We start from the raw sequence: 22,395 nt of genomic DNA on the forward strand, positions 1-22,395 counted from the left end.
CCGAGGGGGGGGGGACACCCCTAAAATCGAGGTGACCCCCCCCGGACCCCCTAAACCACCCCCGGACACGCGGCCCCCTCCCCTCCTTCATCCATAGGGGCTGACGAGGGGTCGGCGGCGGCGGCAGGGGGGGGCGGGGGGTGACCCCCTAAAATTTTCGGGCGGGTTTGGGGGGGGGGGAGTGGGGACAACCATGGCCGCCGATCTGGGGGACCCCAAAACTCCCGCGTCCCCCCCGGCCCCCCCAAAACGCTTCTTCCGCAAGAGCGTGGAGGTGCTGGAGGAGGAGGAGCGGGGCGAGCGCGGCGGCGACCCCGGCCCGCGGGGCGACCCCCGGCTCGGGGGCGGCGAGGAGGGCGAGGAGGAGGCGGAGATGAAGGCCGTGGCCACCTCGCCCGGCGGCCGCTTCCTCAAGTTCGACATCGAGCTGGGGCGCGGCGCCTTCAAGACGGTCTTCAAGGGCTTCGACACCGACACCTGGGTGGAGGTGGCCTGGTGTGAGCTGCAGGTGAGCCCCGAGCCGGGGGGAAGTCGTGGGGGGGAGTTTTGGGGGGGTTGGGGGTCGTGAGTTGGTGGGTAGGAAGTGAAATTGGGTTTTTTTAGGGTTATGGGATGGGGAGGAGGAGGATGTATGGTGGGTTCTTGGGAGGGTTTGAGGCTCTTTGGGAGATGGAGACACCCCAAAATTCATCATGATCCCCCTGATTGGCCTCTCAAGTTGGCGTTGAACTTCTTCCAAAGCCGTGAGTGGCTCCTCAAACTCAGTTTGAGGCTCTTCTGATGTCAGTGATCCCCAAAATCCACCCTTGACTCCCACAGTTGGTCCTTTGAGCTCACCTTAAAGCTCTCCCAAACCCCAAAATTCATCATGAACCCCTTGACTGGCCCCACAAATTGATGTTGAAGCCCTTCCAAAGCTGTGATTGGTTCCTCAAACTCAGTTTGAGGCTCTTCTGATATCAGTGATCCCCAAAATCCTCTCTTGACTCCTATAGTTGGTTCTTTGATCTTATCTTGAACCCCTCCCAAAGACTGGGACCCCCCAAAATCCATCATGTACCCTCTCAAATTCATCATTGGCTCCTCAGATTGATGTTGAAACCCTTCCAAAGCTGTGATTGGCTCCTCTAACTCAATTTGAGACTGTTCTGATATCTGTGATCCCCAAAATCCTCTCTTGAATCCCACAGTTGGTCCTTTGAACTCACCTTGAATCCCTCCCAAACTCAGACACCCCAAAATTCATCATGAACCCCTTGACTGGCCCCTCAAATTGATGTTGAAACCCTTCCAAAGCTGTGAGTGGCTCCTCAAACTCAGCTTGAGGCTTTTCTGATATCAGTGATCCCCAAAATCCACCCATGAACCTTTCAGCTCACCTTGAGCCCCTCCCAAAGATGAGGACACCCCAAAATTCATCATGAAGAACCCCCTGACTGGTCCCTCAAATTGAGACCCCAAAATCACCACGAGCCCCACAGCTGACCCCTCTGCCACCTGTGCACCCCACGGCCACCCCAAATCCCATCAATTCCCCCCAAACTGAGCTGCCTGTCCCCCAAAGTGCTTTGTTACCCCCTGAAACTGGGGATGAGGATGAGGATGATGGAGTTTGGGGGTGAGGATGAGGATGCTGGCAATGACCCCGAGGTTTAGGGACGATGATGGATGATGATGACAATGACGATGATGATGGAGTTTGGGGAGGAGGATGATGAGGATGCTGGCAATGACCCTGAGGTTTAGGGACGATGATGATAGTGGGGTTGGGGGATGATGATGATGACGATGACAACAGCTCTGGAGTTTGGGGATGATGGTGACGACGATGATGATGATACTGGAGTTGGGGGATGATGATGCTGATGCTGGCAATGACCCCGAGGTTTAGGGACGATGATGGATGATGATGACAATGACGATGATGATGATGGAGTTGGGGGATGATGATGCTGATGCTGGCAATGACCCCGAGGTTTAGGGATCATGATGATATTGGGGTTGGGGTATGATGATGAAGACAATGACGATGATGATGATGGAGTTTGGGGAGGATGATGACAATGATGATGATGCTGGCAATGACCCTGAGATTTAGGGATGATGATGATGATATTGGGGTTGGGGTATGATGATGATGACGATGATGGCCCTGGAGTTTGGGGATGATGGTGATGATGATGATGATACTGGAGTTGGGGGATGATGATGATGATGCTGATGCTGGCAATGACCCTGAGGTTTAGGGACAATGATGGATGATGATGACAATGACGATGATGATGGAGTTGGGGGATGATGATGATGATGATGATGCTGGCAATGACCCTGAGGTTTAGGGACGATGATGATATTGGGGTTGGGGGATGATGATGATGACAATGACGATGATGATGATGGAGTTGGGGGATGCTGATGCTGATGCTGGCAATGACCCCGAGGTTTAGGGATGATGATGATGATACTGTAGTTGGGGGATGATGATGATGATGCTGCTGCTGGCAATGACCCTGAGGTTTAGGGACGATGATGATGATATTGGGGTTGGGGTATGATGATGATGACAACAACAACAGCCCTGGAGTTTGGGGATGATGGTGACGATGATGATGATGATACTGGAGTTGGGGGATGATGATGATGATGATGCTGCTGTCAATGACCCTGAGGTTTAGACATCAGGATGATGATCCTGGGGCTGGAGAATGATGATGAAAACAATGATGATGATGATGATCCTGGGGCTGGAGAATGATGATGAAAACAATGATGATGATGATGATGATGATCCTGGGGTTGGAGAATGATGATGAAAACAATGATGATGATGATGATCCTGGGGTTGGAGAATGATGATGAAAACAATGACGATGATGATGATGATGATGATCCTGGGGCTGGGGGCTGCTGATGCTGACCCTGGCACCCGGACCCAACACCGCTGCCGGACTTTGGGGTGTGTCTGTGCCCCCCAGGACCGCAAGCTGACCAAGGCGGAGCAGCAGCGCTTCAAGGAGGAGGCCGAGATGCTCAAGGGGCTGCAGCACCCCAACATCGTCCGCTTCTACGACTCCTGGGAGTCCTCGCTCCGCGGCAAGAAGTGCATCGTCCTCGTCACCGAGCTCATGACCTCGGGCACCCTCAAGACGTGAGTTGGGGGCGCGGGGGGGACACCTTGGGGGGGGGTCCTGGCGTGGCTGACGGGACCCCACAGGTACCTCAAGAGGTTCAAGGTGATGAAGCCGAAGGTGCTGCGGAGCTGGTGCCGGCAGATCCTGAAGGGGCTGCACTTCCTGCACACGAGGACGCCGCCCATCATCCACCGCGACCTCAAGTGCGACAACATCTTCATCACCGGCCCCACCGGCTCCGTCAAGATCGGCGACCTGGGGCTGGCCACGCTCATGCGCACGTCCTTCGCCAAGAGCGTCATCGGTGAGCGCCGTGGGGACCTCGGGGACGCCCCCTGAGGGCACCCCCTGACCGCCCACCCCACAGGGACCCCCGAGTTCATGGCCCCCGAGATGTACGAGGAGCGCTACGACGAGTCCGTGGACGTCTACGCCTTCGGGATGTGCATGCTGGAGATGGGCACGTCCGAGTACCCCTACTCCGAGTGCCAGAACGCCGCCCAGATCTACCGCAAAGTCACCAGCGTGGGTGTCCCACCACCCCTGAGACCCCCAAACCTCCCCTCAGAGCCCCCCAAGTCACCGTGTCCCCCCACAGGGCATCAAGCCGGCGAGTTTCCACAAGGTGACGGACCCCGAGGTGAAGGAGATCATCGAGGGCTGCATCCGGCAGAACAAGGCTGAGAGGTGGGGTGGGGTGGTGGTCTGGGACCCCTGCGGCCCCCCCAGGACTGACCACACTGACCACACACCCCGTCCATGCCAGGCTGTCCATCCGGGACCTGCTGGACCACGCGTTCTTCGCCGAGGACACGGGGCTGCGCGTGGAGCTGGCCGAGGACGACGCGGGGCTGGACCCGGCGCTGGCGCTGCGGCTCTGGGTGGAGGACCCCAAAAAGCTCAAGGGCAAGCACAAGGACAACGAGGCCATCGAGTTCAGCTTCAACCTGGAGGCTGATGTCCCCGAGGAGGTGGCCTATGAGATGGTGAGGAGTGACCCCAAAAATCCGCAGGGTTGGCCCCTGATTGGTCTTGATTCTCCCCAAATGCAATGAACCCTCAAAAATTGGGGTGTTGTTGGGGTGACATCCCATGGGGATGTCACAAGCTCCAGAGATGCCACCACAATCCATGATGCCACCAGCCATGGGGATGTCCCAAAAAAAACCACCCCAAAAAGCAGTGACAGCTCAAAAGCTACCCAGGAACCCAAGAGTTGGTGCCTCCAACTCTTCTTGAGCCCCTTCCAGAACAAAAGTCACCCCAAAATTCATCCCTGAACCTCACCTTGAACCTCTTCCCCAAAATTCATCCCTAAACTTCACCTTGGACCTTTCTCAAACTGATATCCCAAAATTTATCCTGGAACCTCACCTTAAACCTCTTCCCCAGAATTTATCCTGGAACTTCACCTTGGACCTTTCTCAAACCGATATCCCAAAATTTATCCTGGAACCTCAGCTTGAACCTCTCCCAAAACCAATGACGCCCCAAAATTCATCACTGGACCTTACCTTGAACCTCTTCCATAAAATTCATCCCTAAACTTCACCTTGAACCTTTCCCAAAACTGATACCCCAAATTTCATCCCTGAATCTCACCTTGAACTCCCCCAAAATTGATCCCTAAACTTCACCTTGAACCTTTCCCAAATCTGATATCTCAAAATTCATCTTGGAACCTCTCCCAAAACCAATGACACCCCAAAATTCATCCTTTAACCTCACCTGGATCCTCTCCCAAAACTGACACCCCCCAAAATTCCCTCTGGAACCGACCCCAAGCCCCCCCAGCTCTCGGTGCCCCCCCTGGACACCCCAAATTCCCTCTGTCAGGTGAAATCCGGGTTCTTCCACGAGAGCGACTCCAAGGCCGTGGCCAAATCCATCCGGGACCGGCTGGCGCTGGTGAGGAAGACGCGGGAGAAGAAGCAGGCGGAGGGCAGGGGGGGCCCCGAGGGCCGGGGGGGCCCCGAGAGCGAGGACACCGAGGTGGATCAGCACGTGAGGCAGCAGCTGCTGCGGGAGCAGCCCCCGCCCGGCCCTGGTGAGACCCCAGAACTGCCCCTGGACCCTCTAAATGCCCCCTAAAACTGCTCCAGACCTTCAAACTGCCCCCTAGAACTGTCCCATGTGCTCTCAGAACTGCCCCTGGACACCCAGAACTGCCCACAGACCCTCAAAATGACCCCTAAAACTGCTCCAGACCTTCAAACTGCCCCTAAAACTGCTCCAGACACTCAAACTGCCCCTAAAACTGCTCCAGACACTCAAACTGCCCCCTAGAACTGCCCCAGTGCTCTCAGAACTGCCCCTGGACACCAGAACTGTACCCAGACCTCAAACTGCCCCTAGAACTGCCCCAGTGCTCTCAGAAACTGCCCTTGGACATGCAGAACTGCCCACAGACCCTCAAACTGCCCCCTAAAACTGCTCCAGACCTTCAAACTGCCCCCTAGAACTGCCCCATGTGCTCTCGAAACTGCCCCTGGACATCTAGAACTGTACCCAGACCTTCAAATTGCCACTCAAACTGCCCCCAGTGCTCTCCAAAACTGCCCCTGGACGCCCAGAACTGCCCCAGACCCTGAAATTGCCCCTAAACTGCCCCAGTGCCTCCAAAACTGCCCCTGGACACCCAGAACTGCCACCTAGAACTGCCCCCAGTGCCCCCAAACCTGCCCCTGGGCACCAAAACTGCCCCCAGACCCTACAACTGCCCCCTAGAACTGTCCCATGTGCTCTCAAAACTGCCCCTGGACATCCAGAACTGTACCCAGACCCTCAAACTGCCCCCTAAAACTGCTCCAGACCTTCAAACTGCCCCCTAGAACTGTCCCATGTGCTCTCAGAACTGCCCCTGGACACCCAGAACTGTACCCAGACCTTCAAACTGCCCCCTAAAACTGCTCCAGACCTTCAAACTGACCCCTAAAACTGCTCCAGACCCTCAAACTGCCCCCTAAAACTGCCCCAGTGCCTCCAAAACTGCCCCTAGACCTTCAAACTGACCCTAGAACTGCCCCCAGTGCTCTCAAAACTGCCCCTGGACGCCCAGAATTGCCCCCAGACCCTCAAACTGACCCCTAAAACTGCTCCAGACCCTCAAACGCCCCCTGAACTGTCCCATGTGCTCTCAGAACTGCCCCTGGACACCAGAACTGACCAGACCTTCAATTGCCCCCTAAACTGCCCCCAGTGCCTCCAAAACTGCCCCTGGACACCCAGAACTGCCACCTAGAACTGCCCCCAGTGCTCTCAGAACTGCCCCTGGACATCCAGAACTGCCCACAGACCCTCAAACTGCCCCCTAAAACTGCTCCAGACCTTCAAACTGACCCCTAAACTGCCCCCAGTGCTCTCAAAACTGCCCCTGGACACCCAGAACTGCCCCCAGACCCTCAAACTGCCCCCTAAAACTGCTCCAGACCCTCAAACTGCCCCCTAAAACTGCTCCAGACCCTCAAACTGCCCCCTAGAACTGCCCCCAGTGCTCTCAAAACTGCCCCTGGACACCCAGAACTGTACCCAGACCTTCAAACTGCCCCCTAAAACTGCCCCCAGTGCCTCCAAAACTGCCCCTGGACACCCAGAACTGCCCCCAGACCTTCAAATTGCCCACTAAAACTGCTACAGACCTTCAAACTGACCCCTCAAACTGCCCCAAACTCCTCAAAACTGCCCCTGGACGCCCAGAACTGCCCCAGACCCTCAAACTGCCTCTGGACACCCAGAACTGCCCCCAGACCCTAAAACTGCCCCCTAAAACTGCCCCCAGTGCCCCCAAAACTGCCCCTGGACACCCAGAACTGCCCCCAGGCCCTCCAACTGACCCCTAAAACTGCCCCGGACCCTCAAACTGGCCCCTAAAATGGTCCCAAACCCCTCAAAAGTGCCCCCAAAACTGCCCCCGTTGTACCCCCAAACTGCCCTCAGCCCCCCCAAACTGCCCCCTGCCCCCCAGCAGTGACCCCCCCTTGCTCCCTCCCCACAGCCGAGGGGGTCCCGGACAATGTCCCCCCCCCGGATGTCCCCGGTCCCTGCAGTGTCACCGGAGCCCCTGAGCAGCTCTGGGGGTACCCGCAGGGAGCCCAGGATGGGGTGTCCCCCCCTGTGCCACCACCGGTAAGTGCCCCTCACACTGGGAGGGTCCTGGGGGGCATCCAGACCCCCCTGGCACTGCCCTGTGTCCTGCAGGTGACCCAGGGGACCGAGGGGACAGCAGAGGATGGCACCGGAGGAGCCACCACGGAGCCACCTGGGCCTGAGGGGGAGCCCTGTGGCTGTGGCGGGGCATCGGTGACAATGGGGACACAGCCACAGGTGGCACCCGGGGCACCGGGGCCGGGGATGGCACCGAGAGTGGCAGCGGGGGTGGCACTGCCAGCTGCGGGGGTGACGGCGGCTCCTGGAGTGTCACCAGCGCAAGGGGTGCCGCCTCCTGCTGGAGTGCCACCAGCCTCGGGGGGGACAGCAGCTCTGGGGGTGCCACCTCCAGCCGGAATGCCACCAGCTCCAGGGGTGACACCAGCCCAAGGAATGGCATCCATGCCAGGGGTGACACCAGCCCAAGGAATGCCATCCATGCCAGGGGTGACACCAGCCCAAGCGATGCCACCTGGTCCAGGAGTGCCACCCCCAGCTGGGGTGCCACCACAGTTGGTCCCCATGGTGCAGCTGCAGCCAGGCCCTGGAATGCCACCAACAGCCCCTGGGATGCCACCAGCCCAGGGGATGCCACCAGGTCCAGGAATGCCACCACAGCCAGTCCCCACCATGCAGCCACAGCTGGTGCCAGGGATGTCACCAGCACCAGGGATGCCACCAGTGGTGGGGATGTCACCAGCTCTGGGGGTGCCACCACTGTCCGTCATGACACCAGTCTTGGGGATGTCACCGGCCCCGGAGATGCCACCTCCATCCATGATGCCACCAGTCCAAGGGATGCCACCTCCGTCTGTGATGCCACCAGTCATGGGGGTGTCACCAGCCCCAGGGATGCCTCCTGCCCAAGGGATGCCACCACCATCCATGATGCCACCAGCCTCAGAGATGCCACCCCCATCCATGGTGCCACCAGCCATGGTGATGCCACCAGCACAAGGGATGCCACCAGCACAAGGGATGCCAGCTCCACCCATGATGCCACCAGCCCAAGGGATGCCAACTTCATCTGTGATGCCACCAGCCCCAGAGATGCCACCACCATCCATGATGCCACCAGCCATGGGAATGCCAGCAGCCCCAGAGATGCCACCACCATCCCCAATGCCACCAACTATGGGGATGCCACCAGCCCCAGAGATGCCACCACCATCCCCAATGCCACCAACTATGGGGATGCCACCAGCCCCAGAGATGCCACCACCATCCCCGATGCCACCAGCCATGGGGATGTCACAAGCCCCAGAGATGCCACCACAATCCATGATGCCACCAGCCATGGGGATGTCCCAAGCCCCAGAGATGCCACCACCATCCCCAATGCCACAACCCCTGATGCTCCCTGGCCCTGAGGACCCCTCGGTGCCCGCCGAGGCCGCGTCCCTGCTGCGTGTCCCCGATGTCCCCGATGTCCCCGGGCCGCGTGCCCGGCAGCGCCGCGCGTCGTGCCAGCGCCCTGCCCGCTTCCAGCTCACCGTGCTGCAGGTCAGGGCGGGGCTGGGGGCTGGGGGGCAGCATGGGGACATCCCTGCACGGTCACAGAGTGTCACCACCCTCCAGGTGTCCTCAGCTGGGGACAACACGGTGGAGTGCCAGCTGGAGACCCACGACAGCAAGATGGTCACCTTCAGGTTTGACGTGGACGGGGATGCGCCCGAGGACATCGCCTGCTACATGGTGACCCCCGAGCTGTCCCCTGTCCCCAGCCTGTGTCCCCTTCCCAATCTCTGTCCCTGTGTCCCCAGCCTGTGTCCTCTTCCCAATCTCTGTCCCTGTCCCCAGCCTGTGTCCCCTTCCCAACCTGTCCCTCATCTGTGTCCCCCCAGCCTGTGTCCCTTCCCAATCTCTGTCCCCTGTCCCCAGCCGTGTCCCCTTCCCAAACCCGTGTCCCTTCCAATCTCTGTCCTGTCCCAGCCTGTCCCCTTCCCAATCTCTGTCCCCTGTCCCCAGTCCATGTCCCCCTCTCCAATCTGTGTCCGTGCGTCCCCAGCCCGTGTCCCCTTCCCCAGCCCATCTCCCCCTTCCCAATCTCTGTCCCCTGTCCCCAGTCCCCGTCCCCTTTTCAAACCCGTGTCCCCCTCCCCAATCTGTGTCCCTGTGTCCCCAACCCATGTCCCCTTCCCCAGTCTCTGTTCCTGTCCCCAGCCCGTGTCCCCTTCCCAAACCCATGTCCCCCTCCCCAGTCTGTGTCCCCATGTCCCCAGCCCGTGTCCCCTTCCCAAACCCATGTCCCCCTCCCCAGTCTGTGTCCCCATGTCCCCAGTCCATGTCCCCCTCCCCAATCTCTGTCCCCCTCCCCAATCTGTGTCCCCCCAAATCATGTCCCCCCTCCCAACCTGTGTCCCCCCCACAGGTCGAGGACAACTTTGTCCTGGAGGGGGAGCGGGACAAGTTCGTGGAGGAGCTCAAGGCCATCGTGGAGCAGGCACGGGGGCTCCTCGGGACCCCCGCCCCGGACCCCCAGGTGCTCCCCCTGTCCCCCCATCTCACCCCTCCTCCCACCCAGACCCCCCTGCTGACCCCCCAAATGTGTCTCCCCTCAGGTGGGACCCCTGGAGCCACCAGCGGGTGGTGAGTAGTGGGGAAGGGGTGGGGAGGGGGCTGGGGTCGCCCCCCCACCACCCGCTGACCCCTCGCCCCCCACCAGGGGAAGGACCCCCCCAATCGTCACCCGTGGGGCGCTGGAGGTTCTGCATCAACCAAACCATCCGGAACCGCGAGGCCACCGGTGCGTCCCCAGGGCTGGGAGGGGACACGGAGCTGCCACCACCCCCCTGGGGCTGGGGGTGTCACCCCGGCCTATCCCTGATAGGGGTGTCACCCTCACCCATCCCTGACGGGGGTGTCACCCTCACCCATCCCTGATGGGGGTGTCACCCTCACCCGTCCCTGATGGGGGTGTCACCCGGCCTATCCCTAATGGGGGGTCACCCTTACCCATCCTGATGGGGGTGTCACCCTCACCCATCCTGATGGGGTGTCACCCTCACCCATCCCTAATGGGAGTGTCACCCCAACCCTAATGGGGGTGTCACCCTCACCCATCCCTAATGGGGGTGTCACCCTCACCCGTCCCTGATGGGGTGTCACCCCGCCTATCCCTGATGATGGTGTCACCCTCACCCATCCATGGGGGTGTCACCCTCACCCATCCCTGATGGGGTGTCACCCTCACCCATCCCTAATGCGGGTGTTACCCCAACCATAATGGGGTGTCACCCTCACCCATCCCTAATGGGGGTGTCACCCCAACCCCAACCCTAATGGGAGTGTCACCTCACCCATCCCTGATGGGGTGTCACCCTCACCCATCCCTAATGGGGGTGTCACCCTCACCCATCCCTAATGGGGGTGTCACCCTCACCCATCCCTAATGGGGTGTCACCCTCACCCATCCCTAATGGGGGTGTCACCCTCACCCATCCCTAATGAAGGTGTCACCCTCACCCATCCCTGATGGGGGTGTCACCCTCACCCATCCCCAACGGGGGTGTCACCCTGACCCGTCCCTGATGATGGTGTCACCCTCACGCGTCCCTAAGGGGTGTCACTCCAACCCCATCCCTGATGGGGGTGTCACCCTCACCCATCCCTGACGGGGGTGTCACCCTCACCCATCCCTAACGGGGGTGTCACCCTCACCCATCCCTGATGGGGTGTCACCCTCACCCATCCCTAATGGAGGTGTCACCCTCACCCATCCCTGATGATGGTGTCACCCTCACGCATCCCTAATGGGGGTGTCCCCTCTCTGCAGGCCCCGGGGGACCCCCACCTGCCCGGAGAGCCCTGGGGACATCCCAAGGGGGTCCCCAAGAACAGGGGACAAACAAGAGCGGAGCATCGGAGCAGGACGGGCCAGGGGGGCCAGAGATGGCGGTGCCCAAAGCCCAGGACCTGGATGTCCCTCAGGGACAGGAGTCAGCTGTCCCCAAACTGGAGGAGCTGGGTGTCCCCCAGGCTTTGGGGACAGCTGTCACTGGTCCCCAGGAGGTGGCTGAACCCACAGGACCAGAGGGGATCAACCCTGAACCCCAAGATCTGGGGGCTCCCCAAGGCTCAGGACTGAGTGTCCCCAGCCCTGAATACCCGGACGTGGCTGTCCCCAAACCTCCGGAGCTCAATGGCCACCAAGAGCCCCTCGTCCCTAGGGACACAGAGCCAGATGTCCCCCAGGAACAGGGGACAGTCCCATTGGAGCAGGAGGGACCCAGGGAACCGCCCGAGCCCACGGAGCCGGACGTGTCCCAAGAGCCAGGTGACCCCCAAGGACTGGGGACGTTTGTCACCGGTGCCTGGGGGCAGGAGGGACCCCCGGGACCAGAGGTGAGTGTTCCCCACCCCAAGAGCTGGACACCCCTGAGCCCCAGGTGTCCTCCGGTCCCCAAGGTCTCAGTGTCCCTCAAGGACCAGAGGCTGCTGTCCCCATCCAACTTTGGTGTTCCCCAAACCCCAAGACCTCAGTGTTCCCCAAAGACCAGGAATGACTGTCCCCAACCCCAAACTCCCTGTCCCCCAAACCCTGAGTCCTTGGTGTCCCTGACCCCAAACCCCAATGCCCCAATGACCCCAGAACCCCAGCCCCAAGGCCTTGATGACCCCCAACTCCAAGACCCCAATGACCCTAAACCCAAACCCCCACGCTCCTGATGTCCCTTTAACCTCAAGATTTCAGTATCCCCCAAACCCAAAAGGGCCTGGTGACCCCAAACCCCCAACCTCAAGACCTTGATGTCCCTCAAAACCTTGATGACCCCAGCCCCCAATGTCCCCTCAGTCTGTGGTGTTCCCCCCAATCCCAAAGCTCAGTGTCCCTGAAACCCCCAGACCCTGCTGACCCTGTTGTACCCTGGCCATGCTGACGCCCCGTTCCCATTGCTCTTCTGATTCTCATTCCCATGCCCATTCCCATCATCATTTCTGTTTCCATCTTTATTCCCATATTCCCATTCCCAATCCCATTCCCAATCCTGTTCCTGTTCCCATCCCCATCCCCATTCTCAATCCCATTCCTGTTCCCATTCCCATATTCCCATTCTCATTCCCATTCCCGTCCCTATTCCCATATTCCCATTCCCGTCCCTATTCCCATATTCCCATTCCCAATTGCACTCCCATATTCCCGTTCCCAATCCTGTTCCTGTTCTTGATCCAATTCCCATATTCTCATGTTCCCACCCTCATTCCTATTCCCAATCCTGTCTCCATTTCCATACTCCCAATCCCGTTCTCATTCCCAAATTCCCATTCCCAATCCCAGTTCCATTATCCCATATCCCCCATTCCCATCCCCATATCCCCACATTCCCATCCCATTCCCCATTTCCCATATTCCCAATTCCCACATTCCCATCCCCATTCCCATATTCCCCATCCCCACTCCCCCATTCCCACCTTCCCATATTCCCACATCCCACATTCCCCACATTCCCATTCCCATATTCCCACATCCCCATTCCCATATCACATCCCACTTCCCATTCCCATATCCCCATTCCCATTCCCATTCCCCACTTCCCACATTCCCATATCCCCACATTCCCATTCCCATAACCCCATTCCCACATTCCCACGTTCCCATATTCCCATATCCCCACGTTCCCATATTCCCATATCTCCACTTCCATATTCCCATATTCCCATCATTCCCCACTTCCCATTCCCCATATCCCCACATTCCCATATTCCCACATTCCCACATTCCCATCCCCATATCCCCACATCCCCATTCCCATATTCCCACATTCCCATATTCCCACATTCCCATTCCCATATTCCCACATTCCCATTCCCACATTCCCATCCCCATATCCCCACGTTCCCACATTCCCATATCCCCACGTTCCCATATTCCCACATTCCCATTCCCATATCCCCACATTCCCATATCCCCATATTCCCACATTCCCATTCCCATATCCCACATTCCCAATTCCCATTCCATATCCCCACATTCCCATTCCCACATTCCCATCCCCACATCCCCACGTTCCCACATTCCCATATCCCCACATCCCCATTCCCATATCCCCACATCCCCATATCCCCACATTCCCATATCCCCACATTCCCACATCCCCACATTCCCATCCCCAAATCCCCACATTCCCAACCCCGTTCCTGCCCGCAGGCCGTGCCCCCCGCCCGCCCCCCCCCCATCCTCTTCCCGCATTGGCCTCTCCACGTTCCCTGCCAAGTCCCCAGTTCCCACAATCCCCAATCCCCATTCCCATATCCCCACATTCCCCATATTCCCACATTCCCATTTTCCCCACGTTCCCAACCCACATCCCCCCATCCCCTCCCCAAATCCACGCCACCCGTCCTGCCCGCAGCCCCCCCCGCCCCCCGCCCGGGGCTGCCTCCTTCCCGCTGGGGCTCTGCCCGCGCCTGCGCAGCCCCCGCAAGGGCTGGGGGCGCCGCATCAAGAGCTGGGCCCGGCGCCTGCGCCCCCCGTCTGGGGGGGGAGACCCCCACACAGGTATGGACAGGGGGACCCCAAAACCCCTGGGGAAACCCACAGCCCATCTGTGCCCTCCCCCCGTACCCCTAAACCCCATCTGTGCCCCCATGTACCCCTAAATCCCATCTGTGCCCCCCATGTACCCCTAAACCCCATCTGTGCCCCCCACGTACCCCTAAACCCCATCTGTCCCCCCCATGTACCCCTAAATGCCATTGTGCCCCCCACGTACCCCTAAACCCCATCTGTGCCTGCCTCAGACCCCTAAACCTCATTTGTGAACCCCCTGTACCCCTAAACCCCATCTGTGACCCCCATGTACCCCTAAACCCATCTGTGACCCCCATGTACCCCTAAACCCCATCTGTGCCCCTCCTGTACCCCTAAACCTCAATTGTGCCCCCTGTACCCCTAACCCCCATCTGCACCCCCATGTACCCCTAAATGCCATCTGCGCCCCCCATGTACCCCTAAACCCCATCTGTGCCCCCCATGTACCCCAAAATGCCATTTGTGCCCCCCTCTACCCCTAAACCCCATCTGCGCCCCCCATGTACCCCTAAACCCCACTTTGTTCCTCCCATTCACAGCCTATCATGTAACCCCCATGGGACCCCCTTGTGCCCCCCATTTACACCCCTGTGTGCCCCCACGTACCCCTAAACCCCATCTGTGCCTGCCTCAGACCCCTAAACCTCATTTGTGAACCCCCTGGTACCCCTAAGCCCCATCTGTGCCCCCATGTACCCCAAAATGCCATTTGTGCTCCCCCGTACCCCTAAACCCCATCTGTGCCCCCCCATGTACCTCTAAACCCCATCTATGCCCCCCATGTACCCCTAAACCCCATCTGTGCCCCCCATGTACCCCAAAATGCCATTTGTGCCCCCCTCTACCCCTAAACCCCATCTGTGCCCCCCCTGTACCCCTAAACCCCACTTTGTTCCTCCCATTCACAGCCTATCATGTAACCCCCATGGGACCCCCTTGTGCCCCCCATTTACACCCCCTGTGTGCCCCCACGTACCCCTAAACCCCATCTGTGCCTGCCTCAGACCCCTAAACCTCATTTGTGAACCCCCTGGTACCCCTAAGCCCCATCTGTGCCCCCATGTACCCCAAAATGCCATTTGTGCTCCCCCGTACCCCTAAACCCCATCTGTGCCCCCCCATGTACCTCTAAACCCCATCTATGCCCCCCATGTACCCCTAAACCCCATCTGTGCCCCTCCTGTACCCCTAAACCCCATCTATGCCCCCCCATGTACCCCTAAATCTCATCTGTGCCCCCCCATGTACCCCTAAACCCCACTTTGTTCCTCCCATTCACAGCCTATCATGTAACCCCCATGGGACCCCCATGTTCCCCCCATTTACACCCCCTGTGTGCCCCCCGTACCCCCATTTACACCCTCGTGTGCCCCCCATTTTCTGCCCCCCCATTTCCCTCTGTACCCCATTTACCCCCCCACGCCCCCCTCACTGACCCCCCCTGTCCCACAGAGGAGCCAGAGGAACTCGGGGACCCCTCACGGCGAGGGCACTGCCAGGTGGGTGTTGGGGACCCCAAAATCCCCGAGGGGCCCCCCCCCCCCCAAACCACCCCAGAAACCCCAAATCTGCCCCAAGGATCCCCCAAACTGCCCCAGGGACCCCCAAACTGGCCTGAGGAATCCCCAGACTGCCTCAGGGACCCCAGAACTACCACAGGGACCCCCAAACTGCCCCAAGGACCCCCCAAACTGCCTTAAGGACCCCCCCAAACTGCCCCAGGGGCCTCAGAACTACCCCAGGGACCCCCAAACTGCCCCAGGGACCCCCAAACTGCCCCAAGGATCCCCCAAACTGGCCCAAGGAATCCCCAAACTGCCTCAGGGACCTCAGAACTACCCCAGGGACCCCCCAAGCTGCCCCAGGGGCCTCAGAACTGCCCCAGGACCCCCAAACTGCCCCAGGGACCCCCAAACTGCCCCAAGGACCCCCCAAACTGGCCCAAGGAATCCCCAAACTGCCCCAGGGGCCTCAGAACTGCCCCAAGGATCCCCCAAACTGCCCCAGGGGCCTCAGAACTGCCCCAAGGATCCCCCAAACTGCCCCAGGGACCCCCAGACTGCCCCAGGGACCCCCAAACTGCCCCAGGGGCCTCAGAACTACCCCAGAGACCCCAAATTTGTCCCAGGGACCCCCAAATCCCCTCAATCCCCCCCTTCACCCCCATCTCCTGTCACCCCTCTCTCCTCCCATCCCTCCCCAGCCACCCCCCGAGCCCCCCGACCCCGAGGGCGACTGGGGGGGCCCCAGCTCGGGCAGCGAGAGCGGGGGGCTGGGGGGACCCCCGCACCCCCCCGGGGCCCCCCTGCTCCCCCCGGGGTCCCCCGAGACCCCCCTGAGCAGCGATGGGGACTCGGAGCCCGAGGACGAGGCGCTGCGGGAGCAGCTGCGGCGGCTGCGGGAAAAGTGAGTGAGGGGCTTCTGGGGGAATTTGGGGGGTCCTGGGGAGGTTTTAGGGGTCCCAAGGGGGATTGGGGAGGGGGGGGATATGGGGGCACCCCCTGATCTGACCCCACCTGGGCACATCCAGGATGTGCTGAAGCTGCCAGTGTGACAGGACTGGGACTCTGGGGGCGTTTTGGGGGTCCTGGGGGCGTTTTGGGGTCCTGGGGGGGGGTTTGGGGGTCTTGGGGAGGTTTTGGAGATCCCGTGAAGGGTTTTGAGGGTCTTGAGGATGTTTTGGGAGGGTTTTGGGGGGTCTTGAGGAGGGTTTGGGGACCCCTTGTGAGCCCCCAGGCACATCCAGGATGTGCTGAAGCTGCCAGTGTGACAGGACTGGGACTCTGGGGGCGTTTTGGGGGTCCTGGGGGGGTTTTGGGGGTCCTGGGGGGGTTTTGGGGGTCCTGGGGGGGGTTTGGAGATCCCGTGAAGGGTTTTGGGGGTCTTGAGGATATTTTGGGAGGGTTTTGGGAGGGTTTTGGGGGTCTTGAGGAGGGTTTGGGGACCCCTTGTGAGCCCCCAGGCACATCCAGGAGGTTCTGGAGCTGCCAGTGTGACAGGACTGGGACTCTGGGGGGGGGGTTTGGGGGTCCTGGGGGGGGTTTGGGGGTTCTGGGGGTTCTGGGGAGGTTTTGGAGATCCCAGGAAGGGTTTTGAGGGTCTTGAGGATGTTTTGGGGGTCTTGAGGAGGGTTTGGGGACCCCTTGTGACCCCCTCCCTGCCCCCCCAGGCACATCCAGGATGTGCTGAAGCTGCCAGTGTGACAGGACTGGGACTCTGGGGGGGTTTTGGGGGTCCTGGGGGGGTTTTGGGGGTCCTGGGGAGGTTTTGGAGATCCCGGGAAGGGTTTTGGGGGTCTTGAGGATGTTTTGGGGGTTCTGGGAGGGTTTTGGGGGTCTTGAGGAGGGTTTGGGGACCCCTTGTGAGCCCCCAGGCACATCCAGGAGGTTCTGGAACTGCCAGTGTGACAGGACTGGGACTCTGGGGGGGGGTTTGGGGGTCCTGGGGAGGGTTTTGGGGGTTCTGGGGGTTCTGGGGAGGTTTTGGAGATCCCAGGAAGGGTTTTGAGGGTCTTGAGGATGTTTTGGGGGTCTTGAGGATGGTTTGGGGACCCCTTGTGACCCCCTCCCTGCCCCCCCCAGGCACATCCAGGAGGTTCTGGAGCTGCCAGTGTGGCAGGATGGGGACTCTGGGGGCGTTTTGGGGGTCCTGGGGGGGGTTTTGGGGGTCCTGGGGAGGTTTTGGAGATCCCGGGAAGGGTTTTGGGGGTCTTGAGGATGTTTTGGGAGGGTTTTGGGGGTCTTGAGGAGGGTTTGGGGACCCCTTGTGAGCCCCCAGGCACATCCAGGCTGTGCTGGAGCTGCCAGGGTGGCAGGACTGGGACTCTGGGGGCGTTTTGGGGGTCCTGGGGGAGTTTTGGGGGGTTCTGGGGGGGTTTTGGGGTTCATGGGGGGGTTTTGGAGATCCCGTGAAGGGTTTTGAGGGTCTTGAGGATGTTTTGGGAGGGTTTTGGGAGGGTTTTGGGGGGTCTTGAGGAGGGTTTGGGGACCCCTTGTGAGCCCCCAGGCACATCCAGGAGGTTCTGGAGCTGCCAGTGTGACAGGATGGGGACTCTGGGGGCGTTTTGGGGGTCCTGGGGAGGTTTTGGGGGTCCCGGGGAGGTTTTGGAGATCCCGGGAAGGGTTTGTGGGGTCTTGAGGATGTTTTGGGGGTCTTGAGGATGGTTTGGGAGGGTTTTGGGAGGGTTTTGGGGGTCTTGAGGAGGGTTTGGGGACCCCTTGTGAGCCCCCAGGCACATCCAGGATGTGCTGAAGCTGCCAGTGTGACAGGACTGGGACTCTGGGGGCGTTTTTGGGGGTCCTGGGGAGGTTTTGGGGGGTCCCGGGAAGGGTTTGGGGACCCCCGTGACCCCTCCCCGCCCCCCCAGGCACATCCAGGAGGTTCTGGAGCTGCGGGCACGGCAGGACCGGGAGCTGCGGGAGCTGCACCGGCGGCTCCGAGCCCTCAAAGAGGCCCGGGGGGACCCCCCGAAATGGGGAGGGGGCGGCGGGACCCCCCCCCAGCGAGGCCATGGGGGGTCCCCGCGGCGGCCTCGGGGGGCCCGGGCACGAGGGAGGGGCCGAGGCGTGGCCCTGACAGGTTTGGGGGGAAAGGAGGGGATTTTGGGGGGCAAGGGGGGGATTTTGGGGGCTAGGAGGCGAATTTGGGGAAAAAAGGGGGATTTTGGGGATCTAGGAGGGGTTTTTGGGTGCAATTGAGGGATTTTGGGGGGCTATGAGAAGATTTTGGGGGCAATGGAGGGATTTTGGGGTCTAGGAGGCGAATTTGGGGCACAAAGGGGGGATTTGGGGGCTAGGGAGGGATTTTGGGGTGCAATGGGGGGATTTTGGGGGCTAGGAGGCGAATTTGGGTACAAAGGGGGATTTTGGGGGCAAAGGGGGGATTTTGGGGGCTAGGGAGGGATTTTGGGGGCTAGGGAGGGATTTTGGGATGCAATGGGGGATTTTGGGGGCTAGGAGGTGATTTTGGGGAAAAAAGGGGATTTTGGGGTCTAGGGAGGGATTTTGGGGGCTAGGGAGGGATTTTGGGGTGCAGTGGGGGATTTTGCAGGGCTAGGAGGGGATTTTGGGGAAAAAAGGGGATTTTGGGGGTCTAGGAGGGATTTTGGGGTGCAATTGAGGGATTTTGGGGGACTATGAGAAGATTTTGCGGGGCAATGGAGGGATTTGGGGGGCTAGGAGGTGATTTTGGGGAAAAAAGGGGGATTTTGGGGGTCTAGGAGGGGTTTTTGGGGTGCAATGGGGATTTTGGGGATCTAGGAGGGGTTTTTGGGGTGCGATTGAGGGATTTTGGGGGACTATGAGAAGATTTTGCGGGGCAATGGAGGGATTTTGGGGGGCTAGGAGGCGAATTTGGGGTACAAAGGGGGGATTTTGGGGACTAGGGAGGGATTTTGGGGTGCAGCGGGGGATTTTGGGGGGTTAGAGGGTTTTTGGGGTGCAATTGAGGGATTTTGGGGACTATGAGAAGATTTTGGGGGGCAACACAGGGATTTTGGGGGGCTAGGAGGCGATTTTGGGTACAAAGGGGGGATTTTGGGGGGCAAGGAGGGGATTTTGGGGGTACAGAGGGGGGATTTTGGGGGTCGAGAATGGGATTTTCGGGGATGATGAGGGAATTTTGGGGTACAGAATTTGGGGTACAAAATTTTTGGGGATGATGAGGGAATTTTGGGGTACAAAGGGTGGATTTTGGGGTACAAAGGGTGGATTTTGTGGCGTAAGGAGGGGATTTTGGGGTACAAAGGGGAGATTTTGGGGTACAAAGGGTGAATTTTGGGTACAAAGGGTGGATTTTGGGGTACAAAGGGTGAATTTTGTGGCGTAAGGAGGGGATTTTGGGGTACAAAGGGGAGATTTTGGGGTACAAAGGGTGAATTTTGTGGCGTAAGGAGGGGATTTTGGGGTACAAAGGGGAGATTTTGGGGCACAGGGGGAGGTTTAGGGGTAAAAAGGTTTTGGGGTGCAGGGTTTTAGGTAAAAAGAGGAAGTTTTGAGGGTGCAGGGAGGGATTTTGGGGGTGCAGGTTTTTGGGTAACAAAGGGGAGGTTTTGGGGTGCAGGGGCAGGTTTTTGGGGTGCTCTTCCCTTTTCCAAATTTTCCTCCCTCACCTGCAGAGGTCTCAGCCCCCTCCCCGGGCCCCCCAACACCCCCGGCCCCCCCAAAAAAGGGGCTCTTCACCGACGACCTGCACCGGCTGGTGGATGAGTGGGTGCAGGACACTGCCAGGGCCCAGGTGTGGCGGCTTTTTGGGGCGCTGTGAGCACTTTTGGGGGGCTGGAGGGATCTTTTGGGGGAGGGCTGAGGGTCCTGAACCCCTTTTTTTGGGGGGCTGGAGGGGCCCTGCACCCGTTTTTGGGCGGCTGGGGGGATATTTTGGGGGGCCTGAGATGGTTATTAGGGGGGCTGGGGAGGGGGCCAAACCTATTTTTGGGGGTGATTTTGGGGGGGCTAGAGGGGCCCTGTTCCACATTTTTTGGGGGTCTGGGGATGGGTGGGAAGCTGAGAGGGTGTTCTGGGGTGGGCTGGGATTGCTTTTAGGGAGCTGCACCCCCTTTTTTGGGGGGGTGGGGGGGCTATTTTGGGGGGCTGCACCCCATTATTAGGGGTCTGGGGGGATCATGGGTTGGGGGGAGATCTTGAACTCCCTTTTTTGGTGTCTGAGGAATTCCCACACTCACTTTTTAGGGGTTTGGTGGGCTGGGGGTTCTCTTCACCCTCTTTTTGGGGGTCTGTGGATCCCCAAAACCTGAACCCCCCTTTCTTTTTAACCCTTCCCTTCCCCCAGGCCACCTCCTCGTGGGTCTCCACCCTGCGCGGCACCCGCGGGACCCCCCGGAAATGGGGGGAGCTGCCCCCCCCCAAACCTGCCCTGCGTGGGGGGGGCAGCCCCCTCCCCCCGGGGGCCGAGTGAGGGGAGGGGGAGGTTCCCCCTCACTGAACCCTCAAAACCCCCCCGATTTTGGGTCAAAATCCCCCATTTTCAGCCCCCCAAATCACTTTGTTTCACCCCCAAAAAAACCCCCCTTGTTTTACCTGCCCCCATTGGGTGACCCCCAAATTTCCAGCCCTAAAATGGAAATTTTAGGGCTCGTTTCCCCCCCAAATTCCCGTTTTTTGGGTCCTATAGTGAGACCGCTATCTCTGGCCCTAAAATTGCCTTATTTTGCCCTAAAATTCCCCCTTTTTTGCTGTCCTTGTGGGCTGAATCCACTTTTTGGTCTCAATTCACTCCTTTTTAGGATACTCGACCCCCCCCAATTTCTGGCCCCCAAACCACTTCATTTTGACCCTAAATCCCCCTTTTTGGCCCCAAAATCTCTGTAATTTATTCCACCCCCCCTTTTTTGGGCCATTCCCCCTTTGAAGGTGACTGCAGTTTCTGGTGCCCAAAATCTCTGCATTTCACCCCAAAACTCCCCTTTTTTGTGCCTGCCTATCCCAGTTTTCTGCCCCAAATCCCTCATTTTACCCCAAAATCCCATTTTTGGGCCTTTCCCCCTGTGCATGAGGTGACCCCATTTTTTAGCACCCAAATCACCTCATTTCACCCCAAAACTCCCTTTTTTGTGGCCTTTCCCACCCTCTTTTTCACACCCCCTGAATGTGATGCCACTTGCTGGCCCCAAAATTGCCTTGTTTAATCCCAAAACCTCCTTTTTGGGCCTATCTCTCCTTTTTTTACCCCTCCCACAACATTACCCCACTTTTTCCTCCCCAAATCACAGAATTTCATCCCAAAAAGTCTCTTTTAGGACCTGCCCTTCCCCCTCAGGATATCACCCCAGTTTTCAGCCCCAAAATCTCCTAATTTCAAACAAAAATCCCCTTTTTTGGGCCTTGTCACTCTTTTTGTCCCCACACAAAGTGTCCCCAGTTTTTAGCCCCCAAACAGGCTCGTTTTGCCCCAAAACACAAACGGTTGAACCCCAGTTTCTCATTTATCCCAAAATTCCTTTTTTCCCCATCAAAACACTCCAGAGCCTCCCAAAATTCCCATTTTGTACCCAAATCCCTTCACAGGCCTGGAATTCCCCCCTCACATGACCTCAGTGGAGGGGAGTGGACTGTACTGGTTTTACTGGTGACCCATCCCCCTATACTGGTCATACTGGTGCAACAACCCCCTCTCATTCCTGTGCCCTTCCCTCAGCCCATTTTTGGGTCATTTTGTCGTGTTTTCCTCTCATCTACCTCACCCCTTCACCAAGCCAGCAAGGTTATGGGGTGAATTCTCGGGTGTTCTGGTTCGAGGGGTTGGGGAAGGCGTTTGTTTTGCGGGGAAATTGTTAAAAAGCGCGAGAAAAAAAAAAATCGTAAAATTTAAGAAATAAAAGCGTGGCTGGTGCGCGCCACTCCCAAAATGGCGGCCGGGCCCGCCACACTCAACCTGGCGACGGCGGCGCCACGCCCAAGATGGCGGCCCCGCCCCCGCACACCCAACGGGGGCGTTCCGTCCTTCCCAAAATGGCGCCCTCGCCCTTCCCAAGATGGCGGCGCGACGCGGCCAAAATGGCGTCCGGGCCCCGCCCTCTCCCTCCCCGTTTCCGCGTTTGAATAAAACTTTCCCGGGCGGCCCGGAGCGCGC

At 59.2% G+C, this 22,395-nt stretch overlaps 1 protein-coding gene across 1 annotated transcript; it reads left to right on the forward strand.

Annotated features, from left to right (window-relative positions):
* Positions 1-166: 166 nt before the first annotated feature.
* On the forward strand, positions 167-22,201 carry WNK3 (WNK lysine deficient protein kinase 3). Its single transcript, XM_064737000.1, has 21 exons — positions 167-508; positions 2,976-3,148; positions 3,215-3,435; positions 3,499-3,656; positions 3,730-3,818; positions 3,898-4,117; positions 4,968-5,178; positions 7,126-7,256; positions 7,329-8,780; positions 8,856-8,972; positions 9,649-9,759; positions 9,839-9,866; positions 9,943-10,023; positions 11,053-11,621; positions 13,426-13,438; positions 13,636-13,776; positions 15,262-15,308; positions 16,013-16,215; positions 18,176-18,387; positions 19,925-20,043; positions 20,596-22,201. The coding sequence occupies exons 1-21, from the start codon at positions 194-196 to the stop codon at positions 20,719-20,721; spliced, it is 4,737 nt and encodes a 1,578-aa protein (XP_064593070.1). The 5' UTR covers positions 167-193; the 3' UTR covers positions 20,722-22,201.
* The last annotated feature ends 194 nt before the right edge of the window (positions 22,202-22,395 follow it).

Source organism: Zonotrichia leucophrys, unplaced genomic scaffold (genome assembly GCF_028769735.1).
Source record: "Zonotrichia leucophrys gambelii isolate GWCS_2022_RI unplaced genomic scaffold, RI_Zleu_2.0 Scaffold_34_1600103, whole genome shotgun sequence".
Lineage (NCBI taxonomy): Eukaryota > Metazoa > Chordata > Aves > Passeriformes > Passerellidae > Zonotrichia > Zonotrichia leucophrys.